This window comes from Scomber japonicus, chromosome 12 (genome assembly GCF_027409825.1).
Source record: "Scomber japonicus isolate fScoJap1 chromosome 12, fScoJap1.pri, whole genome shotgun sequence".
Lineage (NCBI taxonomy): Eukaryota > Metazoa > Chordata > Actinopteri > Scombriformes > Scombridae > Scomber > Scomber japonicus.
This window is the reverse complement of record NC_070589.1, coordinates 13232871-13256171: the sequence shown is the minus strand read 5'-3', so window position 1 is coordinate 13256171 and position 23301 is coordinate 13232871. Positions and strand designations below refer to the sequence as shown.

Sequence of the window (23301 nt, the reverse complement as noted above, 5' to 3'; positions counted from 1 at the left end):
CATCATACTGAGCCCCGTTTCTGATGTAGCAACATTTATCACTGCTGACCAGGAATCTGCTTCCATTCCTGTGTTTTTTTTTCTTTCTCTCCATCGCTCGCTCTCATTCTCGCTAATGTTGCCCCATCTTCAAACAGATTAGGATTATTGTGACAAGACAAAGGTATCTTTTGTCTTTTTCCATAGCGGTGTCAGCGCCTGGTGCATTTATCACGGTTGTCACACAGTCTTAAGGCTTTCAGCTTGCACACCTTGTCCCATTTTTCTCCCAGCTGTGGGTCCATGTTAAATTTGCAAAGAAAAGTACATTATTGGAAAATGTACCCTGATGAATTGTAGGCTGGACTGCAGATACACAGGCATTTGTTTGCATTTTATTCCCCTCTTTGCTGTGTTCAGTTTAATGTTTATCAGGTGGATCTTGACAAAATTTGGTTTTCCCACTTCAATGTCATGGTGACATTTCAACTCAGTATTTTTGGGGGAGATGTTAGTACTGTAGGTGATAAGTAATCAAAGTCAGGAAGCAGATAAAGATTAGCAGGTAGGAAGACAACAAAATGCAGCAATCCTTGTTTAATTCCTTTTTTTTTATTCCAGTAACCTGTATTGTGTGCTGAATGTCATTAATTAAATATTTCTTATATTATTATTATGTATGACCTGTTACATATTATCCCCAAATAGAATTACAGTATGCCATACAGATTTTATGTGCCAGATGTTGGCGACACGCAGCATGTGCACATATGTGAATCTGTACAGCAAACACGGTCTACAGCAGGAATCTCCTGGAAGCTGGTAATGATGCAGTGACATCATCCTCATAAATCTTTCACTAAAAATATATTTTAAAAATAGAAATAATCTCTGGAATTTGTCAGTGTTTACACCACTTTGTTCCTCCGGTACAGTGAAGGCAGAGGGCTTTGAGCAGTAGTTTATTAATATATCTGCATCTGCTGAAGTCTGTTTGTGTGCTACAGGTGCACATTTGTAAAGAGATCTTCAGACTCAAAATAAGATCCTATTAGAGGAACTGAATTAGAGCAAAGAAAGATATTCTGCTGATTCTGTCTTTTTTTTTTCTCTTAACTAGGAGCATGTTATCACTGTTAAATACTGTATCCTCCCACCCTTTACAGTAACATGGCTTTTTTTATCATCTAATATTTGTAAATTTGTAAATTTGCCAAAAATATAACATCTAATGAGTTCACACACCATGGTTAGCATGCAAACGCAAGCCAAAAAACCTATTCATGTAAACCCACTAAGGCCACATCACAAACACACTAGATTAGATAACAAGTCATGTCCCCTCACATGTAACTGGACTGGACAGTTTGTCTTGATCATCTAACATCTATCCCCCTCTAGTGGATGAGTTGGAGAACTGTGCACAGCTGCAGACAATTCGCTCTGAAATCAGTTTAATAAAATGTTGGATGCTTCCACCTCTTCTGCTTTGAGTGATGAAAAAAGAATTCTAAGAGTAAGATTTAAGTAGAAAAACCTCGTCTTCAGCACTTTCTGTTAAAATAATCCTTCACGGTAACCGCCTTTAAATTTTAAATTATCCCAATTATATAAACACGTCAGATTTGAAGTTCGAACTGAGAACAAGTTACTTTACTCATTCTTATTACTGAGTTGATTTGATTGAAGTAGCACTTTTCTTTGAGTATATATATATATATATGGCTGATGCCATCAGATGACATTTGACCAATGAGAAAAGAGTGGCTCACCAATTTGTAGAACATTCACTGGGCAGTTTTTACCATAGGCTAACACTAATGATCGTTCTGTAACTGACCCCAAAAACAAAGTCAAGAGGTCAGGTCCAGGTCAGGTCAGTTTGGGTTCGTCCCCAATTTAAATCATAAACTTGGTCATTGTTTCACCAGTGGAGACCTTCACTCGCATTGTTTAAGGTGAAGGCTGTCTTTTTATTACAGGGTATTGTCTGAGTTCAGTGATCGAGTCTTCTGTCCTCCACAAAGGTGAGTCCATCTCAGATCATTTCACCATTTCATTTCATTTCACTTTAATTGTCATTCTTATGGAGGTACATAAAAACAAAATACTGTTCCACAAGTTAAAACACTTTTAAAAAGGGGAACAGTGCAATAATTAACATTCAAATTGTCAGTTAAAAATAAGACACTATATAAATAATAAAAATAATATTCCATAAATAGTTAATAAATAAGTGCTAATTAGCCATGTACCATGATGTACACATTAGAGCACTCCAGAAACATGGCGGAGGTTATTAAATTTGTAGTTAAATTCTGTAATGCAGGATTACTTTCCTGCAGATAAAGTAATAATCATCTGTGTAATGGGGATGGGGGCACATGTCCCTTACTTTTCAAAATAAAATCTCTGACCCCTGTCAAATCTGTCTTAACATTGTCCTTGCCACGCCAAATAAAGAACAGATGATGTTTATCACTGAGAGGTTTTAAAGGGATTTCAAGTGAGTTGTCAGGCAGAAGTGTGTGCAAAAAATGTTTATTAAAAATATTAATGAAACAGAAGCAAAAGTGAATCCCAGGAAATTCAGCAAATAGGTTATAGAATGATTCAAAGCTTTTGGAACAACATTTATGTAGAATTTCTCTGTGACTGCTGATAATCATAATTTCCTCCAGTGGTCACACAAATGGTCATGAGTACATAATCAATATCATTCATTACAGTTTCATCCCTCCTACCTCTATTTGAGAGAGTCTAGTGACTTACTGCTTCACTGATTAAACAGACAATCTTCTGTATATCACACAACTCCCAAAAAACAGAGATGGACTGAATCCATTCACCAAAACATAATACTATGAAACACAAACTATGCAACTGAAACCTGTATTTCATTATGTGTGTTACATGACAGATAAAACAACAGAAGAACTGGCCTGAAATTAATGATCAAATGCAAAAAACACTATTAATGGCAGGAACCAGGACCCAGTGAAAAGGGAGGAGAGCAACTTCTTCACATTCCTCTTCCTTTCCAGCCACCACAATCCAAATCCAGATGATGGTTTTACTTTCCATATACAAAATGGAAATATGACTGACACATAAATCATGTAAACAACCTTAAAGAGTCGCAAAAACAAACACACAACTGTGGACACTGTTGGGGAAGTTAGTGTAATACAGGATACTTATTTAGAGTATTCATATAATGAAACTTACTAATGAGGAAAGTATCATGTTACATATATATATATTCATACGTGTGTGTGTGTGTGTGTGTGTGTGTGTGTCCTTTTTGCCTTTTAGACTATCAAACCTAACTGGACAGATAATGGCTTGCCAAACTACCAATATAAACTTGTCACTTATGTTAAAAACAGAATACATTCACCATTTCTAAAAACAAGATGAAAAAAAGAATAGCAGAGGAGTTATAGATTACAAAGGAGTAACAACATACACATTTATGTAATTGCATATTTAGTTGCATTGCCATCATATTCCTATTTCTTTAGTTTTAAAAGCAAACTTTTACATTTAAAACTAATTATTTAAAACTCAAAAATTGATTAAAGTTTTTTGATATACAGACTAACTCTGGAAACAGCTAAATGTAAACAAGTACACATTTTAAGATCTGTTATGAAACCCAAAAATGTTGATTTTTCACCAAGAATTATATTCATGCTAATTAACCAGTAATTTATATGGTCCAAAAAAGACCCTTTATTCCCTTCCATCAACTCTGATACTTATCTTCTTATTTTCCTGTAGTTAAAATAACAGTTACATAGACAATTAATACACAAACAAATGAGAGAAAGAGCTCCAGTATTGACTTTGAAGGTTGTATTCACACATTATGTGTGACACCTTAGTTTATTCACTTAAAAGCTACCTCAACTTCATTTTATTCACAATCGCAGCACAAATTGTAGCTACGGCTTTGATGATGCACTAATAAGGTCTTCTGGGTTTCAGCTTCTGTGAGGAAAGAGAGAAATAGCAAATTCCCTAATCATCTTTACTCAGTACATTGCACTGTATGTAATGTAATGGCCTGTTTCAGAGAGGTAGGTCCTATGTATACAGTCAGATCATAGGTATAGTTTGATCAAACAGCTGGTTGAGAGGTATAACAACTGTAGGTGAAGATCAGATCACAATAAGCAGTAACCTTCTAGGTTTTTAAGAGGTCAACAGGTCGTATTCATAGGGATTTACTGTATGTGAGCCCTGTGTTTGCATTGTTATGAAGAATAATGTAAAAGGTTTGATGTAACTGATAAAACAGAAAGCTTAAGTTTTCATTACAGGGCCAATTTCTTTTTTTTAAATCATTTTTTTGAAGGGCCAGATTTGGGCGACTATCCACTATTTGAATACCACTGCTGTCATACATTCTACAGAGAGGTACACATTTTATTGAATTTGGTCATGTTTTTACTCAATATACACATTTCTCACACTTTCAACAATTAAACAATGACAAATACACAAAGACTACACTGAGTATCTCTAATACAAGTGACTCACCCTCAGAAATAGCATCTTTAGGGCTTTTTATCCATGTTCAAGACACACAGCTCTTCATTAAAAAGAGGTGCTTGAGGGGAAAGAGTCTTTGGTGATCGATTACATAGGTCTGCTGCTGGAGTGCACAAAGTTTTCAGCCTCTGTGAAAAGATAAACACAGACGTCACTGCAGTAAGTGATAACACTCTCATCTGGACAATAACAGTATTTTATCCAGCTCACATGGAGCACATGAGAATAGAAGTGGGGGTTTTATTGTTAATGGTTCAACTGATTTCCCTGAGATAACAAAGTATGCTAATAGCTTTATCACTGGCAGTAAATCTTAGTGATGATCAGCATACATTGTCTTATCAGCAAGTGCACTTACCTCTAGTATTGTTCCTGGAGTTCTTGCCATGCTGTAGACAATCCACAGAGGAGTCAAAAGGACTGAAGAGAGAGCAAGACATATCCCAGCAGCATAGCCCCACCAGGGGTACTGGTAGGTGTTGTTGTATTTCAGAGGCGTGAACTTGACCAGAGAGAAGATCAATATAACCTGTAGAAAAAAAGAAAATTAATACTTTGTGGTTAAAGAATATGTAATTGTGGGTCTGTATATTTAAACACAGACAACACTTATTGTCAGCATTGATTTTGTCTCCTGAGCATATGAACTTACAGACACAATAATAAAGTGCATACATACTTACAGCAAAAAAAGATGGTGAGACAAACTTCCAGCAGTATTTCATATAAGATAAAGGCCGGTAGCCAATCATTTCCTCTATTTTGTCATAATAACGATCGGCACCTTGGACACAGCAAATGATATTAGTCACATCATCATCAACAACTGTATGTTTATTAATCTACATTGCAGTGAAAGGATGATATATGTGTGCAGTGGAAATGTGAAACACATTGTTATCAACCTGTGGAAATAATTTATCACCATTTCAGGTGCTAAAAAAATGTATAATGTAGCTCATTGCCTGCTGCATATTAAACCAAAAGCAGTGAGTCACATGATCAAATACTCATTTAAATGTTTCTTGTCAAAATACAATCAAATGCTTACAGCCTTGAAATAATGTTAAGGCCACATGACAAATATATTGAAGAATTATTCTGTCGCTCACCAAATATCCATCCGATACAAACAGCTTCCAAGATGCCAAAAAACATTATCGGCAACCCGCTGCAAGCATAGTAGTCAAACAGCAGGAACACATAAAGTCCTCCCTACAGTACACAACATAGAGAGGGACAGAAGAGAAGAAAGAGGAAGGAAAACTGAATGAATACCAGCCGTTACAGGAACAAACAAATATGAAATATATTTGACCGAGAACAAGGCTGAGATTAAAAATGAACTCCTACCTCAGTCACCATAAACAGGCCAATGATGAAGGAAACAATACAGATGACCAACAGAAGAATTTTACGTCGATGACCAGTGAAAAAGAAGGATGGATACATATCTGATATGGATGTCACCAGACCTTCCAGATACACAAACTGTGGGTGAAATAAATGGTTCATTCATACTCTCCTTTAATTGATATTTGCCACATTAATATTATTATTAGGTGGACTTACAAGCATGAGGACTTGAAGGTTAGCAAGCAATCACAGCTTCAGTGCCATTAAGTTACAAGAGTAGCTTGAGGAAATATGTGTATTCTCTTTGTTTCCAAGAGAGGATAGATACCAATATGTGTGTTAAGTTTTCATGTCTTTATTATAATGCCTAGAAGATAGAAGCACTGGTGGGTTGTTGTAGGTCAATTCTAAATACTGTTAATAGATATAGAAATCAAATGCACAAAGATCTATTTTTCAACTGGACTGATGAGCTCATGAGAAAAAAAAGTCTTTATCCCATCTGATGTATGTTTGTAATGTTTTTTAATCCATTGTCTTTTTCTATTTATGTTTTCAATAAACATGGAGTAATATGAATTCAGTAAATGAATATGAGAACTAACCAAAAAAGGGGGGAAAAAACAATAGGTGAAACATACATATTATGCATATACACACAAAAAAGGAGAAGACAATTTTAAAGTTACGAGGTTATGTCTCCTTATGTATGTTTTAAAATCCTATTAAACCACTACACTTAACCTCACTGTCCAGTCCCAGGAAGATAATCATAATGAAGAAGAACACAGCCCAGAGTTGAGGTAAAGGCATCATGGCGATTGCTCGAGGGTAGGCAATGAATGCCAAGCCAGGACCTGCAAACGTTCAATAATAGACATTAAAATGTGTCAGGCTAATTAGTACTCCTAGAGGTCATAATTATGTAACACAATAAAAGTTTGATTTATAAAAACCTGCTGAGCTTGTGTTTTTAAGTGAGTTAATAAAATTCCTGCTGGACTTCAGGTGTTGCTAAAATGTTGTGTAACTCTACCTTTTACACCTTCATGTTGTGTCTCTATCAGGAAAAAAATATTTTCTAGAAGAAGCATTTGTAGGGTTTGTGTTGCTTCATCCTAAAATTTTAAAGCATCAGAAATGCAAAAAGAAAATAGTTTAAGTTTATATAAAAATCTGTCCCCACAAAATTAAACATTTTATTCAGGGTTAAGATTTAATTTTAGGGTTAGAATTATGACAAAGTTACTGCTGTTCATATCAATATTTTTGTATCAACAATGGATCAAATGAGTCTATGTATGTGAGAGCTGGGTGGATTGTAGTGATGAGCCCATAGATAATTATCAGATCCCCTCTGCTCTATTAAGGCACTTTAATCTCGTACTTTCAGCACATTGTTTTGTTTTTATGGACTGCAACTTTACAACTTGTTTCTGCTGCCCCCAAGTGTTAAATCCCAACAATAAACTCATATACAGCATAATGTTTGTCTATAGACCATCCCATACCTGACTCAGCCACAGTTGAAATGTCAACTCCCAATTCATATGACATGAAGCCAAGAACAGAGAAGACTGCAAACCCAGCAACAAAGCTGGTTAAACTGTTCAGCAAGCATAAAAAGAAGGTGTCTCTGAAATAAATAAAAAAAGAGGATGAATATTTACCGCATTCTGAATCACATTAACAGATAAGAACATTAAATACAGATCTGTAGATGTATATGTATTGTCTTCCTTACTTGTAGCAGTTGTTGTTGTATTTGTTGTAACTTCCCAAAGATGCCAAACAGCCGGAGCACACACAATAAGAGAATAATATCTGGCTCCCAGCATCCAGCCACACCTTAAAACAGTTAGTTTAGGTTTAGTTGCCTTATTACTCTATTTATGTATTTATATATGTATGTTGACAGTGCCTAGCTAATGTTGCAGCAGGAACCTAACCTGAGGATCAGCCAGGCGTGTCACATTAGGAGAGATGTAAAATTGAATACCATTTGCAGCTCCTGGTAATGTCAAACCACGGATCAGCAATATAATCAACATCACATAGGGAAAAGTGGCCGTAAAGTAAATAACCTGTAAGAAGAGCATCAGAGCATACTGCTTTCAACAATGGTCTTTTTTTTCTATTATACATACTCTGGTTTCAATGTGTTTCAAAAGTTGGATAAAGCATATTAAAAAAGAGTACACATCTCACTTTTCCTGAAGTTTTGACTCCTTTCCAGATACAGAAGTAACAGATGATCCAGCTTAGCAGAAGACACCCAACCAGATCCCAGCGCAAACCACCTACAGTCTCCAGTCCTGCAGATAAACCCAGGATTCTAATCCTGTGGACATAGTGATAATAATATCAAGGGAAATATTCATGTCTCACATTGTTTAAACAATTTCTTGGAGCATGAACACTTACTGCCAGAACTCGTTGACTGAAGATGTTGCATTTTCATGAAATGAATCATTTTGACCACTATCAATGCAGTTCCCTGGCAGCAGAGAATTCAAAATAACAAATTAAAAATTGGGCTTAAATAGTTACAATTTGCTATTATGTTTATATCCAGCTTCATGAGAAAACAGTACATCATTTGACTATATTTACAGTACTTCTTCCAGAATATCCACTACAGCAATTGGTCACCAGTGACTGCAATGTTATACTATCATTCATTGATGGCACTTAATGTTGGTGCACAAACAAAGTGCAGATGTGTACCTGTATTCCAGGTGTTGTTGCAGCTGGCCCAGGGGAGGACAGTGTGGAAGGAAGAGAAGAGATAGAGGAAGGCCCAAGCCAGGATGACAATGTAATACATTGCAGTGTAAAGCATAATCACTTGATTGCCGTAGCCTAAACCTATTGACAAAAAAGTATGATCAAACATCAATGAGAGGTACAAACACAAGTAATGTACAGCAACATTTCAATTACTACTACAATACACCATTTATATTAGCTTTTGCAAATTAATCAATATAAACATTTAGCAGTTTACCTTCAAGTAAAGGACAGATTTTCCTCCAACATGTGATTCCACCCTGACCAGTTAATTGCCCCAAAGACACCTCCAGAAAGAAGATGGGAATTCCACAGGTGAACAGAAACAAAACATAAGGCACGAAGAAAACTCCTGATGGGAAGAGTTAAGTGACATATACAAATTATTGCGAAATAATACAAACATAATATATAATTAAATCCAAATTCACTGCCAAGTAAAATGGGAACAGACTGGATTACAAACCAGTCTCTTATAGTCATATTTTCTGCCATACAGTGAGACTTTTAAATCATTCTCACCCCCTCCATTTTTGAAGCAGAGATAAGGAAATCTCCAAACATTTCCCAGACCAATGATTTCTCCAATCACAGCTAAAATGAACTCCCTCTTGTTGGCCCACTGGCCTCTCTTGTCACATTTTGTGGGAGGATTATGTGGAAGATTCTCATGTTTCATCAGACTCTCCTCTGGATTACCTGCTGGCTCCATTGGGAATGGTCTACAGTGTCAAAATGTGAATGATGAGAAGTGATTAATTTTTAGTTCCTCTTAGTACAAGCAATACTTTTGTACATTACATAGGTGTTCAGAACAGAGACAGAGAGTTATTAAAGGTCTTCACAGCATAAAATAAATCCATTAAGTGGGCCATAGTCTGCCCTGCAACATCCATGTTACAAGCCTACCTGTATCGTCCTTTAACTGACAAAATTTGCCAAATTCTTTGCAATTCCTTAAAATGATGAAGCTGTCTCCACAACACCTCTCACATGTGGACTGATTTACTGAGGAATGAGTACATACTGTAGGGAAGTAGGAGGGGTCTAAAACCAGATAATCATTGATTCATGCCAATCCTACGAGTATTTACGACGGCGTACGCAGGCACGGACTGGTAATCTGGCATACCGGGCAAATGCCCGGTGGGCCGACGTGCTATTTGGGCCGGTGCAGGGACGGACTGGGCGGTCTGGCAATTAGGCAGATGCCAGAACGGCCGCGCAGAGGTCTAGACCGGCTGAGCACGCTAAATGGATCACAGCGGCCCCTAGTGGCACTGACGCGGGCCACTCTCTCTTGCATGCTGAACAACTTCCCAACGCGCTTCTAGGTTTCATATCTCTTATGATTTTGCATGCAGTATTTGACAACGTTGACCTGATTGGCATTTATACCACATATACCTGTATACATCATAGTCATGGTGTATTTCAAGTTTTACATCAGCCTGCTTTACTTTTGAAGGGAAATTTCTTGTTAGGATTTTAAAAAATGTTCATGGTTTGAAATAAAACAAATCTACTGGTATTTTGTATTTGATTGTTTGAGAAAATTAAAATGAAGCAATGCCTTCTGGGAATTTCATGGCAGTGCAATCACGTAAAAAAGTAAAAAAAGTGTAGTAAATCGCGTCTGCGCATTTGTGTGTTGGAAGTTGGACTAATGGTGGTCAAGTCATTCAGTAGATTGGTTGTGGTGGTGATTATACGATTAACTGGTTAGAAAAAATGAATAGAGGCACTAAGCGACAGAAAGGGGGAGCGGAGAAAAAGAGAGACAAGATCAAGAAAGCGCTGCTGTTTGAGGGTGAAAAATGCGCCAAATTGGATTCATTTTTTTGTTGCGGAAAAGAGCAGGCTCCTTCGCAATTTGTTAACTGCATGACGGTAAGACAAATGTTTTTATTATGGAGCGGCTGGCTCTAACAATCTATTCATAATGGTTTATTTGTGCATTGATATGACAATTTTCTTATGCAGTTGTTGAAAGTATGGGAGTTTATCTGCACCATCATTGGGGCTATCAAAAATGCTTCTCTTTCCGTGCGTTGGGTCTGCATCTGCGAGTTGGGCCGCTTGTGGGTGCAAATGCCAGGGCCGTTTTTTTATCCCAGTCCGTCACTGGGCGTACGTATAGGGTCATATAAGTTTATACTAACCTGGGGGAGGAGGGGGGGGGGGTAATATTCTGAGAAAAAAACTCCGAATCTCGTGTGTCCGTCCTGTTCAAGCAGCGGAGCCTCCGTGTTTTTTTTCCGCAAATCTGTGACTTTATTTCTCGCTAATGTAATGTGTGAGTTTATTTCTTGCAAATTAGCGAGTTTAATCTCAGAAATCTCAGAGTTTATTTATTTATTTGTTTACATATATGGCCCTAATATGCCGTCGTAGATAAATATGTAATCAAGAGAGTTATAATTTTTTTTAAAAAGTACAAAAAAATAGTAAAAAGGATTTAAGAAAAAAAAAAAAAAACACCCACACACTAGACAGAGAGCTAATGAGGCTGCCACTCTTGTCGGTGCCATTGGCATCAAGATAACACGAGATGTTTTTATTATATCAGTCAGTCTTGCCCTATGGTCTTGCCAGATCCTTGAGGATCACCAAATGTCCATTGAAGCCAAATCTTCTGGCCATAGGGATTAAAAGCAAAGGTTTTCAGTGTCTATTTGTTATTGTGAAGCGACCTTGGGTTTTATGAAAGGCGCTATACAAAATAGTTATTATTATTATTATTCTATATTGTCTCATAGAAAGCCTCTACTGTGTCACTCCTTAAGAGCATTTTATGAGCTGTTTTGGTCCCATTTTGTTTCCATTGTGAAATATGATGATCTGCACCTGTATACATGTTGCACACTACTGCATACACTATTGATAGAGGCACAACAGGAGAAACACCAAAAGTCAAAGACTTGAGAGAAAAAAGCTGCTGAACAAGCAGAAGTTGGCTTATGCATACAAAATGCTGATACAGTATACTTCCTCTGTGCTTCATCCTCTGGTACTGCTTTACCTTCATTGAGGAACCTCAAACTAATTCCTGTAATGTATCCTGCAGAACTTGAGACTAAATGTGGTCAGAATGTTGCTTGCGATTTTCAAGTTATTGGATTTAGAAGACAGTTAATTAAGATACATGCTCCTACTGACGACACACAGGTACCCCTTCTGACCATGACACCCAACTACTCAATGGGCCTCATGAAAGAACAAAATAATATTTTATGGTGTGACAATGCTGTGGTTAAGGTGTGTAAGGTTTAGGCACAAAAACTACTTGGTTAGATGGTTAGGGTTAGGAAAAGGTCATGGTTTGGGTTAAAATGATGATTAAATGAAAGTTACTACTTTGAAGTTGTTGAAGTTTTTAAAAAAAAGAAAGTATTTTGACCTTATATAGATGTCATACATGGCGTCTGTCAACGACCTGGTGCAGGCTCGAAATAAACTTCTAATTCCAATACATTAGTTTGAAAGTTGTGCTGAGTGTCATGAAAAAATTTGGAAAATTCGTGTCCCTGTACACATTCTATTTCACTGCTATTTCAACTGCCAGGAGACTGGGTTGAAATACCACTATTAATGTGATTGAGTCAGGCCTGTAATAGGTTAGATTAATGCCTGAATCTTACTAGTAAATGTCAGTCACGTTTCAGTGAAGTTGCAAAAAGAGCAATACTGATGTTCTGTTTGTCCCCTACAACTGGCTGGGAGTAGATTCCTTTGAGTTTAATAAATAGGCCCAGGTGTAGCATCACAGCTGCTGAAACGATACATTTGTCAAACTGAGAGGTGCTGTGCATATTTATGCACGTGACACAACAACTAACAACTTTTCTTGAATGATTTAAATCACCTCACATGCCAGCCAGATTGGTCAGGATCTAACACCAATGTTAAATGTTCTTCTACATACTGAGTTGTTACACAGGTTTATACAGTGACCAGGATGAATCCTGGTCCATTGCAGATGTTTGGACATTTTGGAGAATGCCGGCTGTGTTAATTAGGCTCTTATTCCTTTTCTTGACTTTTACAGGCCCTTTGACACAGTGGAACACCTAGCCTAGTACTTTTGTACTTTTAATCTACACCTTTTTGGTTTTGGGATTAATTTATGCTTTACAAAGACATAAATGGTTCAGTTATTCTACACCATTCTATACCCTACACCCCCAATGTTTAAGATTTGTGACCAACATATTGTTTTGTCCAGATGTGTGAAAACAACAATCCTTGAGCTGCTCAGCACAAACTAGAAAAGAAAAGGGTTTTTTTTGTAACATTCAGTAAATCATAGAACAAAAAGGCTGCATGTTTGTACTGCATGTATGGATTTAAATAGTTGATTTTATTCAAAGGAATTGATATTTACCTGTGAGATGGTCTGAGACAGAATTTGGCACACAAACCTTTCATGCGTAATTTCAGGAAACAGCTAAAAAGCATGCAAAGATTTAGAAACACAACTCTGAAATGAATCTATTCAAATATCTGTACATTGGGGAATCAGCTGTGTTGGCAGATATGAGCTGATCTTGGCAGCTAATTATAAGTAGCATCACAAACTAATTTAATGATTAATTGCAGGCTTGAGTCTTGCATTCATTGCATGTCCTATCACCATGATCCCAGCTCTGGACGTCATTCTTCTTCATTATGATTGTCTTCCTTGAAGCAGACAGTCAGGTGAGATTTAGCAGTTAAGTTATTCTTAATTATGAGGTGTAATCTCTGGAGACAGGGCTGCAATTTAAACATCAATTACTAGTGTATATAAACTGACAGTTTACTCTGAGTTGATCAACACTCTGCTATTACTTCTTCAAGAATAACTTTTTTTACATGAATACCTTTTTTTTATCAAGATTTAACATGGCAGTCTATAAAGGGTGCCTGCCCACGGAATCCAGCTAGCAATGACTTCATTCAGTTTACAGGTGAGTGCAGTAATTGCAGTTGTTTTCAAAAGGTCAGTGCTCATGTCTGCAGTGAAAACAGGTAATTTTGATGGGTGTATCACACGCGGACTCACCTTATAGTGTTGCCATATTGTTTTTCACAGTTTTTGTTTTTTTAATCATCACTTCTTGATGAATGTTTTCTTTTCCAAATAGGTACTTCCATATAATATTGCTGTAACCACATCACCAAACTGATATACATTAAAAGGTTATACTTGTATGAAAAAAATAATGAATTATTCCCTTTTAAGACTGAATAGATCTTTACAGTGCACACAGTGTAATAATGTGTAAAATATACATTTAAATCTGATGAATAAATCCTCTTCTGTACTCATTTCTATTTCCCTCACTGAGACCTATCCACTAAACTGGCTGATTTCACCCCAATGGAGAGTGATTGGGATGCATTACACTGCCAGGTATTGCTCTTATTAAGTAGTGTACATGATTATTTATTTTGTTGCCTGTGTATTAGCTGATTGGTTTACATTTATATTAACATATTATCCACACATTATAAGTATATTTTTATCTATGTCTTTGTGAGGATATGTGTATTTTCCTTGAGGTACATGTACAGTATTTATACAGTGGCAACAAATTACCCCTCAGACCAACATCAGTCAAACTTTATCTTTCCAGCTGTCCTGTGTGTACTGTCTTGTATGTTCTTAACTTCCACAAGTCTCTAGTGCCGAATGGCAAGAACTCTACAAATAATAAATGCTGCATGTTTTTTCTTTGGTCTAGTTTAGATTTGATTCTTTCTTTTCAAGGATCATTAGATTGTTTCACTAAAGAAATTCAGTTGCATATGAGCAAGCAGCTATACAGTTAATTTCCCAGACTCTGTCAGCTGCAAACAGTGATAAAAAAAGACGTGGGAAGTAAATGCAGCAGCCATATTTCAAATGCACTGATTCACTGTAAATCATAGGTACATGAACATAAGTTTAAAACCTTTGAATCAGAGTCTGAATGCCAGTTCACGTGTGATAAAATCTAAAAAGGATTAGATAATAATTAGAAAAGGGTTCAATGAGTGGGCACAAACTGGAGGAAAAGATTTGTGTATGCTGTGTACCAGGGCTGACACCTACAGGAAGGTTTTGGAATAGGCGGTTCATCTTTTATTCTCGCTCATTATCAGCCACCATCAAGTAAAGCTGGAAAAAAAAAATCTGGTTAAAATAGTAAGTTTATCAAATTTACACAACCATAGTAAGGTAGCTAATATGGATAATCTGTAATTAAAATCTGATGAAGAAAGCACATCTGCAAAAGTGATGTGAGGGATTATATCCAGTCAGCTAATCTAATATCCTCTGTCTGGTTCTCCTGAAGAGTCAAAGAGCTCAAAAGTTTAACATTTTGCACAAAGAGGGAACATCTGTCATGTTCAATGCTCTGCACAATACATTACTAATAAACTGTATTTGGTTTGAAGCCAAGCTTTTCTCAGTGAGTTTCCACTGCAGCCACCAAGTGGCAGCATAACATTCCATAACATCCACAGCAGGACCTCCTTTTATGTCCCTGTGTGTCATTTCTTTGTATTCAAGATCTGAGTGATCTTCTCATTATCTGTCTTTTCTAGAGCTGAAGAATTAATCCATAAATAAACTAATTGTTTAATCTGCCAGTATACTGATAATCAATTTATTATTTTAAACCAGCTTTGAGCTTTGGACAGTTTGGGCAGATAAAACCAGATGTTTAAAAACATCCCCTTAGACTTGAGAAAACTGTGATTGCAATGTTTCACTATTTTATGACATTACAGATAAAACAATTAATTGACTAATCAAGAAAAAAATAATTAGATTAATTGATCTGGAAAAAGTGCGCTGGAAAATAAGCATTAGTTGCAGCCCTGATCTTGTCCTCATTGCTCAGATGTTACCAGATTTGAGGTGTACTTATAACAAATATTTTTAATACTATCTTTCACAGTGAACAGGAACTTAAAATAAAAACAAACATTGAGCAGCTTTGTTGAAGTTACTCTAAAAGTTAACCTGAAGTAAACTTGTACAAGGTGTGACATGCTGAGCTACAACACAACTTTACTTAAAAATTGATATAGCCTATGGATGGATAATGGATCATGTATAACTGTGCAAAGTAAAAATTTTGGAACTTGTTCTTTATTGTAACTTTCTTTTCTCTTTCTTTGAGACTATTTTTGTCTCAATACACTTTATAGTTACTATTTATGCCATCATATATTTTAGATTAATCTATAATCTATTTTTATTAGGTTTTGATTTTTGTTTTTTGGTTGTTGTTTTTTGTAAATGTATTCATACTCATCTTTGAGGCTGGATTTATTATGGACCAGACAAAAGTGTTTGCATGCCCTCGGTGACCCCCAGCTCACTCTCTAAAAAAAAAAGTTTTAGAAAGAAGATTATTACATTTCCATTCATGTATGGCCTTTTTTTCTTTTCCTCTGTACCTATTGTGTTTCATGTATTTCTTTGAGTTTATTGGATTGTTGTATTGTGTCTTTCTGCTTATTTGGTGTGCTTCTTGTTGCTATTTATTTATTGTTATATTTTACTGAAATTATGTTAGCTTAGTTGTTTTTTCTCCTTTTTTGGTTAGGCTATTGTTTGTTTTTCTGTTTTTAAGTTTGGAGGTTGTAAGCCTGTACGTCCCTCTGGGTTTGTGACCTCTCTTAACACAATCTTTTAATATCTGGATTGTATGTGTATGTAAATAAATGTTAAAACACTTAATTGTTCAAAACTAAATGTAACTCTACATTAAAACAACAGACAGGTATGTCGTGTACGTGGCCAGTATGAATGATACATGTGATATTTATAGTGGTTGGCTCCACGCGCCAGTCTTCCACGCGCCAGACTTCCTCGCGCCAGTCCTTTGGATCTCGCGCGCGGTTTCGGTAGGTTTTCGCACGCTCCGCAGCGGACCAATCAGCAACCAGCTCTCCCCCTAGCAGCGTCCCGTTGCCATGCAGTCACCCAGAAACCTGCCCGGTCCTGTCCTGCGCGGAAGCGAGGGTAAGCTCTCCAAACTACGTATTCATTACATTACATTATTAGAGGGGTGAGAAGAAGAATAAAGCCAGGAAGAATATATTTTATTATATCTATAAATATATTTCAATGTAGTTTGAAGTTTATTTTCTGCTCACTGTGACCTTAATTGTCACCATCGCAGCTAGGGTAATAATGGTGTTTGAGTTTTAAGTGTGGGGACATTCAGCGGTAGTCTCAGTTGTGCACAGGTTATTATAACATGGCCAGAGGAGGGCTGCAGGCTACTGAACTGATTTTACTTTGGTCCAAACGTCAGAGGCCAGCACACAGCTGCAGTTACTGTAGTAACCCGACAGGAGACAGACACGCCTGTTGCTGTGTGTGCGTCCAATCCCGGCCAAGAGTTTACCCGAGAAATTATCTGAGGACCAATGATAAGCGCTATGTAAATGTCCTCTTGACTCGCATTGTCCCAGACCGGTTTAATGTGAAGCTGCCAGATTTATCTCTCAGTTGCAGCACAGTGGACGACAGATAAAGTGTGTGTTCAGTCGAGAAGATACCAGGATAACTAACAGCACCGCACTATTTGCTCTAAAGTGGATTTGGATTTTATGTACAACATGACATTTGAGGAACTAAGTGGGGATTATTCTCAAGAAAGGTAACTAGGTGCATAATGACTTTTTTTTTTATTACAGCAAATGCATATTTAGATGAACGTTATCGCCGGCATAGCGTTAGTGTTGTATGTTTGCAACATTACATGCAATAATCAGACTAATGCACGATTTAAATCGCCTCAAAGCAATGTGTAGTCTACCTAATAACTTAGTGTTTTTACAGCTAACTGTATGCTGTAGATATTAAAATGCAGCTCGATTAGTCAACTTTCCCCGTGTTAGTTAGCTAACACAGCGCTGCAAACGAACAAAAAGTATGAGTACTTGACATTTCAGTCCTAAATATGCCTCTTCACTTTCCTTCAGTTGTCAAAGACATTTCAACGACAGTACTGTTAACAGCTGGCGTTTTACGTGGTGAAACTCAGCTGCCCATCTGTGTTAGCTGTTACTTAGCTCGGAGTCCAGCTAACGTTAGCTTTAAAAAATGAGGACCATGTAAACTTTTTGTCTCCGTTTTCACGTCGTTAACGGTCAGTTGTTTGATTGTGTTTCAGAATGGATTCAGTGGCGAAAGCTTTGGAAGAAGTCCTCACCTCTGCGTTACCTCAGGGCTGCATTACAGTTGGTGTCTACGAGGCAGCCAAATCCCTCAATGTGTAAGTACAAGATTATTGGATCACACAGCTGCAGAGTTAAAACATCCTTTTATACATATTTGGGTGTGTAAACCTTTGTTAGATTTAACAATGTCTAGCTGGACTAACACAATGCTTTGTTAGAAAAGTAAGAGCCTCTATTGTCTTTCTCTCCCCTCTCCAGAGACCCTGATAATGTGGTTTTGTGCATCCTGGCCACTGATGATGAAGATGTGAAAGATGTGGCCCTGCAGATCCACTTTACACTCATTCAGGCTTTCTGCTGCGAGAATGACATCAACATCCTGAGAGTCAACAACACCCGACGCCTGGCAGAAATATTGGGTGGAGGAGGAGGTGGAAAACAGAGTGGGGGTGAACCTATGGACCTACATTGTGTGCTTGTCACTGTAAGTGTCTGTTCTTACAAATCCACATGTTTTTATGGCTGCATGAATGTTGTTTTGTTGTGATTTTACACAAGATAGAAAGACATGTGCTCATGAGTGAAACTCTTATTTGAGGGTGAACTTGCCGGTACTTGTTCTTGTGCATTTGGTAAACATGTGTGTGACTCCTCCCTCATATGACTTCTGAGGAATTTCAGTACCTTGCTTTTGCACATGAGCAGAGACCTTTGGATTTAGTGCAGTGCCAACCAAACAAGTTGATATCTATGCATTTCAGTAATTCATCCTCTTTCTATCTATATTTCAGAGCCCACATTCCTCATCATGGAAGGACCCTGCTTTGAGCAAAGTGAACCTCTTCTGCAGAGAGAGCCGATGTATGGACCAATGGGTACCCATCATCAACCTGCCCGAGCGATGAAGTTTTTGCAGCAAAAACCTGTGAAAGGACTTGTATCTGCACAGGAATGGACACATTACCACCCAGAGATCAAATTCCAAAGCACTGTGGACGGGGGAAAGAAAAATATGGAGGAAAAAAAAGACCCCGCTGTCTACATGGGATGTATTAAAAAGAGAAAAAAAAGCAGGGGTGGGGGTGGATTTCCACTTGGACAGGACTGTTTGGAGTTGCGTCTGTCAGTTTTGGCAACCAAGATGAGATGGCGAGGCACTTGTACCGTCTTGAGGTGGACATTTGTTTTAAAAAAATGTGAAGCTGGACACTGTACAGAAGGATAATATCATGTGTTTGTTGGGCGAAGCCTCTGTGACGAGTCAGAAAAGTGGGGAGAAAACCAGAGAATGGAGCTGTTGAGTGGACCAAGGCCTCGGCCTCTCTGCAGAAACAAAGCACTTGTTGAAACACTGGACCTTTGCAATTTCACTTCTTTGATTTCAGTTGTTAATGTTGACGTTGCTATTGTCATAATTTAAAAAGGGAAGGGCTAGACATCCAGTGAAGACATTGTGTGTATTTAGTGTTTCCTATGCCAGCTGGTTTTTTGCCACAAGTAAAATTGTTCTTTTGTTACAATTTAAGTTATTTCTAATGATATTTAAATGTATTTATGTTTCTTTTTTTTTTACCTTTTAACTATTTGCAAAGTCTGAATGCAAAACACACACATGTATTGCTGTCAATAAAAAAGTATTTTTTGAGCCGGAACAACACACGTGTTCCTTTCTCATTTCTGGAAAATTAGCAGAGCCGAACTGAATTCTGACCTTTAGCAAGCAGTTGTAAAGAGGAGTCACGTGCGGATCACAGGGGTCATGTTGGCCTCTGTGGCCTCGGTGCCATCCCTGAGCTGAAGAGAACAATAATCCTCAGCGCTCTCTGCACAGGCTTCTGCCTCAGTCAGCAGGACCATGCTCATTCATCCAAACTGTTTCCCTTTTCACCAATTCTCTGCGATTTGTCGGACAGTTTAGTTGCCTTTTCACCAGCTGACTTCCTAGGACAGAGCATGTGACAGCTGCACACATGCTGCACAGTGAAACAGGGAATACAGACACACACTAGCTATATTTCAGATATTGCTATATGTAGAATATTCATAACAGAGCAGTTATGTGTGAGACAAGCAAACTACATAACGTGGTTACATCAGGTGTTTTCATGCTATTAATGCTACTGCCCTCGGGACCAGCTCACTGCAGACCACATGACTGGAACAGCTTGGAAAATTTTTTGTAAAGGACGCAGTAGCATGCAATCTGTTGTGCAAGAAGAGCCGAGCCGGTCTAAACCGCTACACCCACTCCTACGCTCCTTTCCTTTTCCAACTGTGTCACACATACACAGGCGCACGCACACACACACAGGTGATCTCTCCCCAGTGTTGAATGTCAGTGATGTCACCGGGTTTATACAAGGCAGGCAATCCCCTCTCAAAAGTGCAGAGTCATGATCACGAGAAATGAGAGAAGGCAAAGTCTGTCCTTGAGTTGCACAACCCAGTCCAGTTTTTCATATGAGAGACGTCATGTGACGATATTTCATGTTGCAAAACTATGCTTTATGAAAATCTGTGGCAAGGATGATTACACAATATTTCACTATTGATTTTTACTCTAGTACTATCGTCATTTGATGTTGTTTACCTTAATAACGTCTCTATTTTGTGTGACAGTACATTTGCATGTTTCCTCCCACAATCCATACAGAACTAGGAAAACTAAACCATGAACAGGATAAACAGCTATAAAGAAGGGAAAAAATGAATGGATGAATGGATGGATTATCACTGCAAAGCCCGCTGGAAATGAAAAACATATACTACCTACAACAACACTATTCACTACACTACCCAAAAGCCCACACTGCAGATATAAATAATAATAAGTGAAGTTAAATGGTATATTTGACTGCTATACTCACTATTAAACATGATGAGTACTTGAAGCTGTTTGAGGTCGACATGTATGACCTCATATGATACACCTCATTGATGAAGTTTATATGATGACAAAGCATTAAGGATGTACAGTAGTATAAATAAACACTGGTACAGAATGACAATGATTAAAATCCTCTCAAACCAGATGAGAGTGATACCTGCAGCCACGTATTTCCCTTCACTAGAAAAGCTTCTCCGACCCTGTGGTTTCAGTTGGCACTGGGTGAAAGGTTCTCTGGCGTGTGACTGCCGGGTGTTACGTTGACTGATGTAATGTGGCATTGTTTTGATGGAAGGGAAAAGGTTATTTTAAGATCGGAGCAGTGGAGGGCTGATGTAAGTGTTGTAATGCCACAATGGTCTTCAAAGTCAGTCCAAAAAATAGGTTGAGGTCGCATTACTTTGTAGGTCAGAGTTCAGGTGCAGCTTTATCTGTGTGTTTGTAAAATTTGAATTGGACTTTGAACTCTTATACGGTGTATGGAGCAAACTGGGAATGCATTGTATGACTCAAGTCCGTGTTATAATGTACAAGGAACTGTATTATATCAGAGTGCCAGAGATTGAGAACGTACAGAAATCTGTGCAATCTTCTCGGTTGAAAGAAAAAGGTAAACACCAGCTTAAGATATAATGATTGCACAATATAGGAGAAATTCAGCACTAACATAGAAGTTAGTCTGTGCTATTCTGATCATATGATTTGATAAAGGTGGCAATGGTTTCAGTTGATATATTTCAGTGTTGGTCCTTTAACTGTACAGATTAATGGACTTATTGTTTGAGAAATTCCACCCAAATACGGTTCATTAGAATGTAGCCCCCAGAAACTGCAAACATCTCCACATCACATCAAAATCCAAACAGTCACTAATTACAGTCACTAATCACAACAGAACAGTACATCATTGTAGAAATGGAATGCAACTTTCATTTTAGGGTGGATTGCCCCTTTAGGTTTGCAAATCATAATTACACAGCTATGAATTGCAGAGTTGTGCAGAGTATTTAAGTCCCTCAGTAAAAGTAGCCATACAACAATGTTGAAAAAGTCTGTTACAGGTAAAGGTCCTGCAAAAAGTCATATTTCTTGTAAGAATTACCATCCAAATGTAAGTTAATTTTTTTAAGAAAAATGGAAGTACTCATTACGCAGATGACACCTGACACCTGTCAGAGTGTAAGTTTGGAGCCTTGAGGGTCACAAATGTTTTTATTTTAGTTTATTTAGAGTTATTATTTTTAGTTATAATCTTCAGTTTTTCAGGACTTCTCTCAGTTTTGCTGTGGGACAAGTTATTACATGGCACACTTTTACACAACTCCTTACTGAACGCGCCTAATCAGCACAATTGAAATCACCTGCGTGGGCATGTAGGGGCCTTTAATCTATAATAATGTACCATATTTTGTAAGATGATTATATGCTTTGAATGTAAAAACCTAAGTAAGTTGTACTAACAACTTGTGAATAACTGGAGTGCAGTAAGAAGTACAAAGTAGTGAAGCATACATCTCAAAACTGTACTTAGGCACAGTGCTTTTGTGTGGTTTTGGATGAATAATATAAATAACTACTAATATTAATAAACACTAATATGGTCAGTACTTGAACACAACAACCCACTGGAAATGAAGCATTAAGAGTTAAAGTAAATGAAATATGTTTTTTGTGTATTTCTATAAGCAGCTGAGCCTACCAGAGGAACAGAGGTGCCACTGCAGTCCTCTCCGTCAACCCACACCCTCACCCTCCAGTCCCCCCTCCCTCCCCTTCCTCTCCCCCACATCAGCACATTCCAACACACTGACACTGTATCTGCCAGGCCAGATTTTCATAGTGAGGCACATGGTCAGTGAGCCGACCTGCCAGCCAGCCGCTGGCCATATGCCCCCTCTGATTCTCACATAGCTGCACAATGACAAACTGGGATTACTGCACAGTCTGTGCTGTGGTTGGCGACATGCTTCAGGCCTGCAGGGGCATTCATGCTTACAGAGAATATCCAGTCGGTGTCATTATGTGCATGACAGGTGTAAGATTTTAAAGCATGCATTCTGGTTTGTTTCACTGTCTGTGCTATTTCAGGCATTCAATGAAGGTGTTTACCATGCACCTGGTTTTTCCTGCAGTGACATCTGATCTTTCAAGGAAAAGTGGACAATACATGAGAAACTGAGAACAGAAATACCTATTTATAGTTTAGACAATCCTTAACTCTAAATAATAGGTGGCAGTGCTACTTCATCATTATTCTGCTATATGTGTGAGACTTGGTATATCCAATTCATTATTTCTACACTTGTTACAATAGGTGATAACGAGTATTATTCCTGTGCAAACTTCCCATTGTGTGCCACTGAATAATTGAACAAACTGTTTATCCACCAGCTGGTCAGAAACAAGGTCAGGCAAACCCAAGTGGCCACCAACAGAGAATGAAAACAGACTCTCAGGCTAGGCAGACCTTTTCTCAAAATAGACTACTCTCCAAGAGCGGAAACCAGGGTTTGGTGCTTTCTATATTTAGCTCCCTAGTGTTCTCTGGTTTCTGACAGCCACGG

General features: G+C 37.8%; 2 protein-coding genes across 2 annotated transcripts; one reads left to right on the top strand and one right to left on the bottom strand.

The window, feature by feature from the left end:
* Window positions 1-4541: 4541 nt before the first annotated feature.
* Window positions 4542-9319, bottom strand: LOC128369607 (sodium- and chloride-dependent GABA transporter 2-like). The gene is made up of 14 exons (XM_053330684.1): window positions 9205-9319; window positions 8900-9034; window positions 8620-8760; window positions 8317-8389; window positions 8101-8233; window positions 7842-7976; window positions 7637-7740; window positions 7404-7528; window positions 6637-6749; window positions 5890-6027; window positions 5649-5751; window positions 5220-5320; window positions 4895-5065; window positions 4542-4664 (listed from the first exon to the last, which is right to left on the bottom strand). Exons 3-14 carry the CDS (start codon window positions 8732-8734, stop codon window positions 4542-4544), a joined length of 1434 nt encoding a protein of 477 aa, XP_053186659.1. The 5' UTR covers window positions 8735-8760; window positions 8900-9034; window positions 9205-9319.
* Window positions 9320-17186: 7867 nt separating this feature from the next.
* Window positions 17187-19493, top strand: gadd45aa (growth arrest and DNA-damage-inducible, alpha, a). The gene is made up of 4 exons (XM_053329569.1): window positions 17187-17327; window positions 17844-17945; window positions 18109-18334; window positions 18642-19493. Exons 1-4 carry the CDS (start codon window positions 17278-17280, stop codon window positions 18753-18755), a joined length of 492 nt encoding a protein of 163 aa, XP_053185544.1. The 5' UTR covers window positions 17187-17277; the 3' UTR covers window positions 18756-19493.
* The last annotated feature ends 3808 nt before the right edge of the window (window positions 19494-23301 follow it).

Coding starts and splice junctions, on each gene's coding strand:
- LOC128369607 (XM_053330684.1), bottom strand. CDS start 8,734: ATGCTTTACACTGCAATGTATTACATTGTCATCCTGGCTTGGGCCTTC. Junction 6,028..6,636: donor TCCTGGGACTGGACAGTGAG/GTTAAGTGTAGT, acceptor TTTCACCCACAG/TTTGTGTATCTGGAAGGTCT. Junction 4,665..4,894: donor CTCCAGGAACAATACTAGAG/GTAAGTGCACTT, acceptor ATCTTTTCACAG/AGGCTGAAAACTTTGTGCAC.
- gadd45aa (XM_053329569.1), top strand. CDS start 17,278: ATGTACAACATGACATTTGAGGAACTAAGTGGGGATTATTCTCAAGAA. Junction 17,946..18,108: donor GCAGCCAAATCCCTCAATGT/GTAAGTACAAGA, acceptor TCCCCTCTCCAG/AGACCCTGATAATGTGGTTT. Junction 18,335..18,641: donor TACATTGTGTGCTTGTCACT/GTAAGTGTCTGT, acceptor TCTATATTTCAG/AGCCCACATTCCTCATCATG.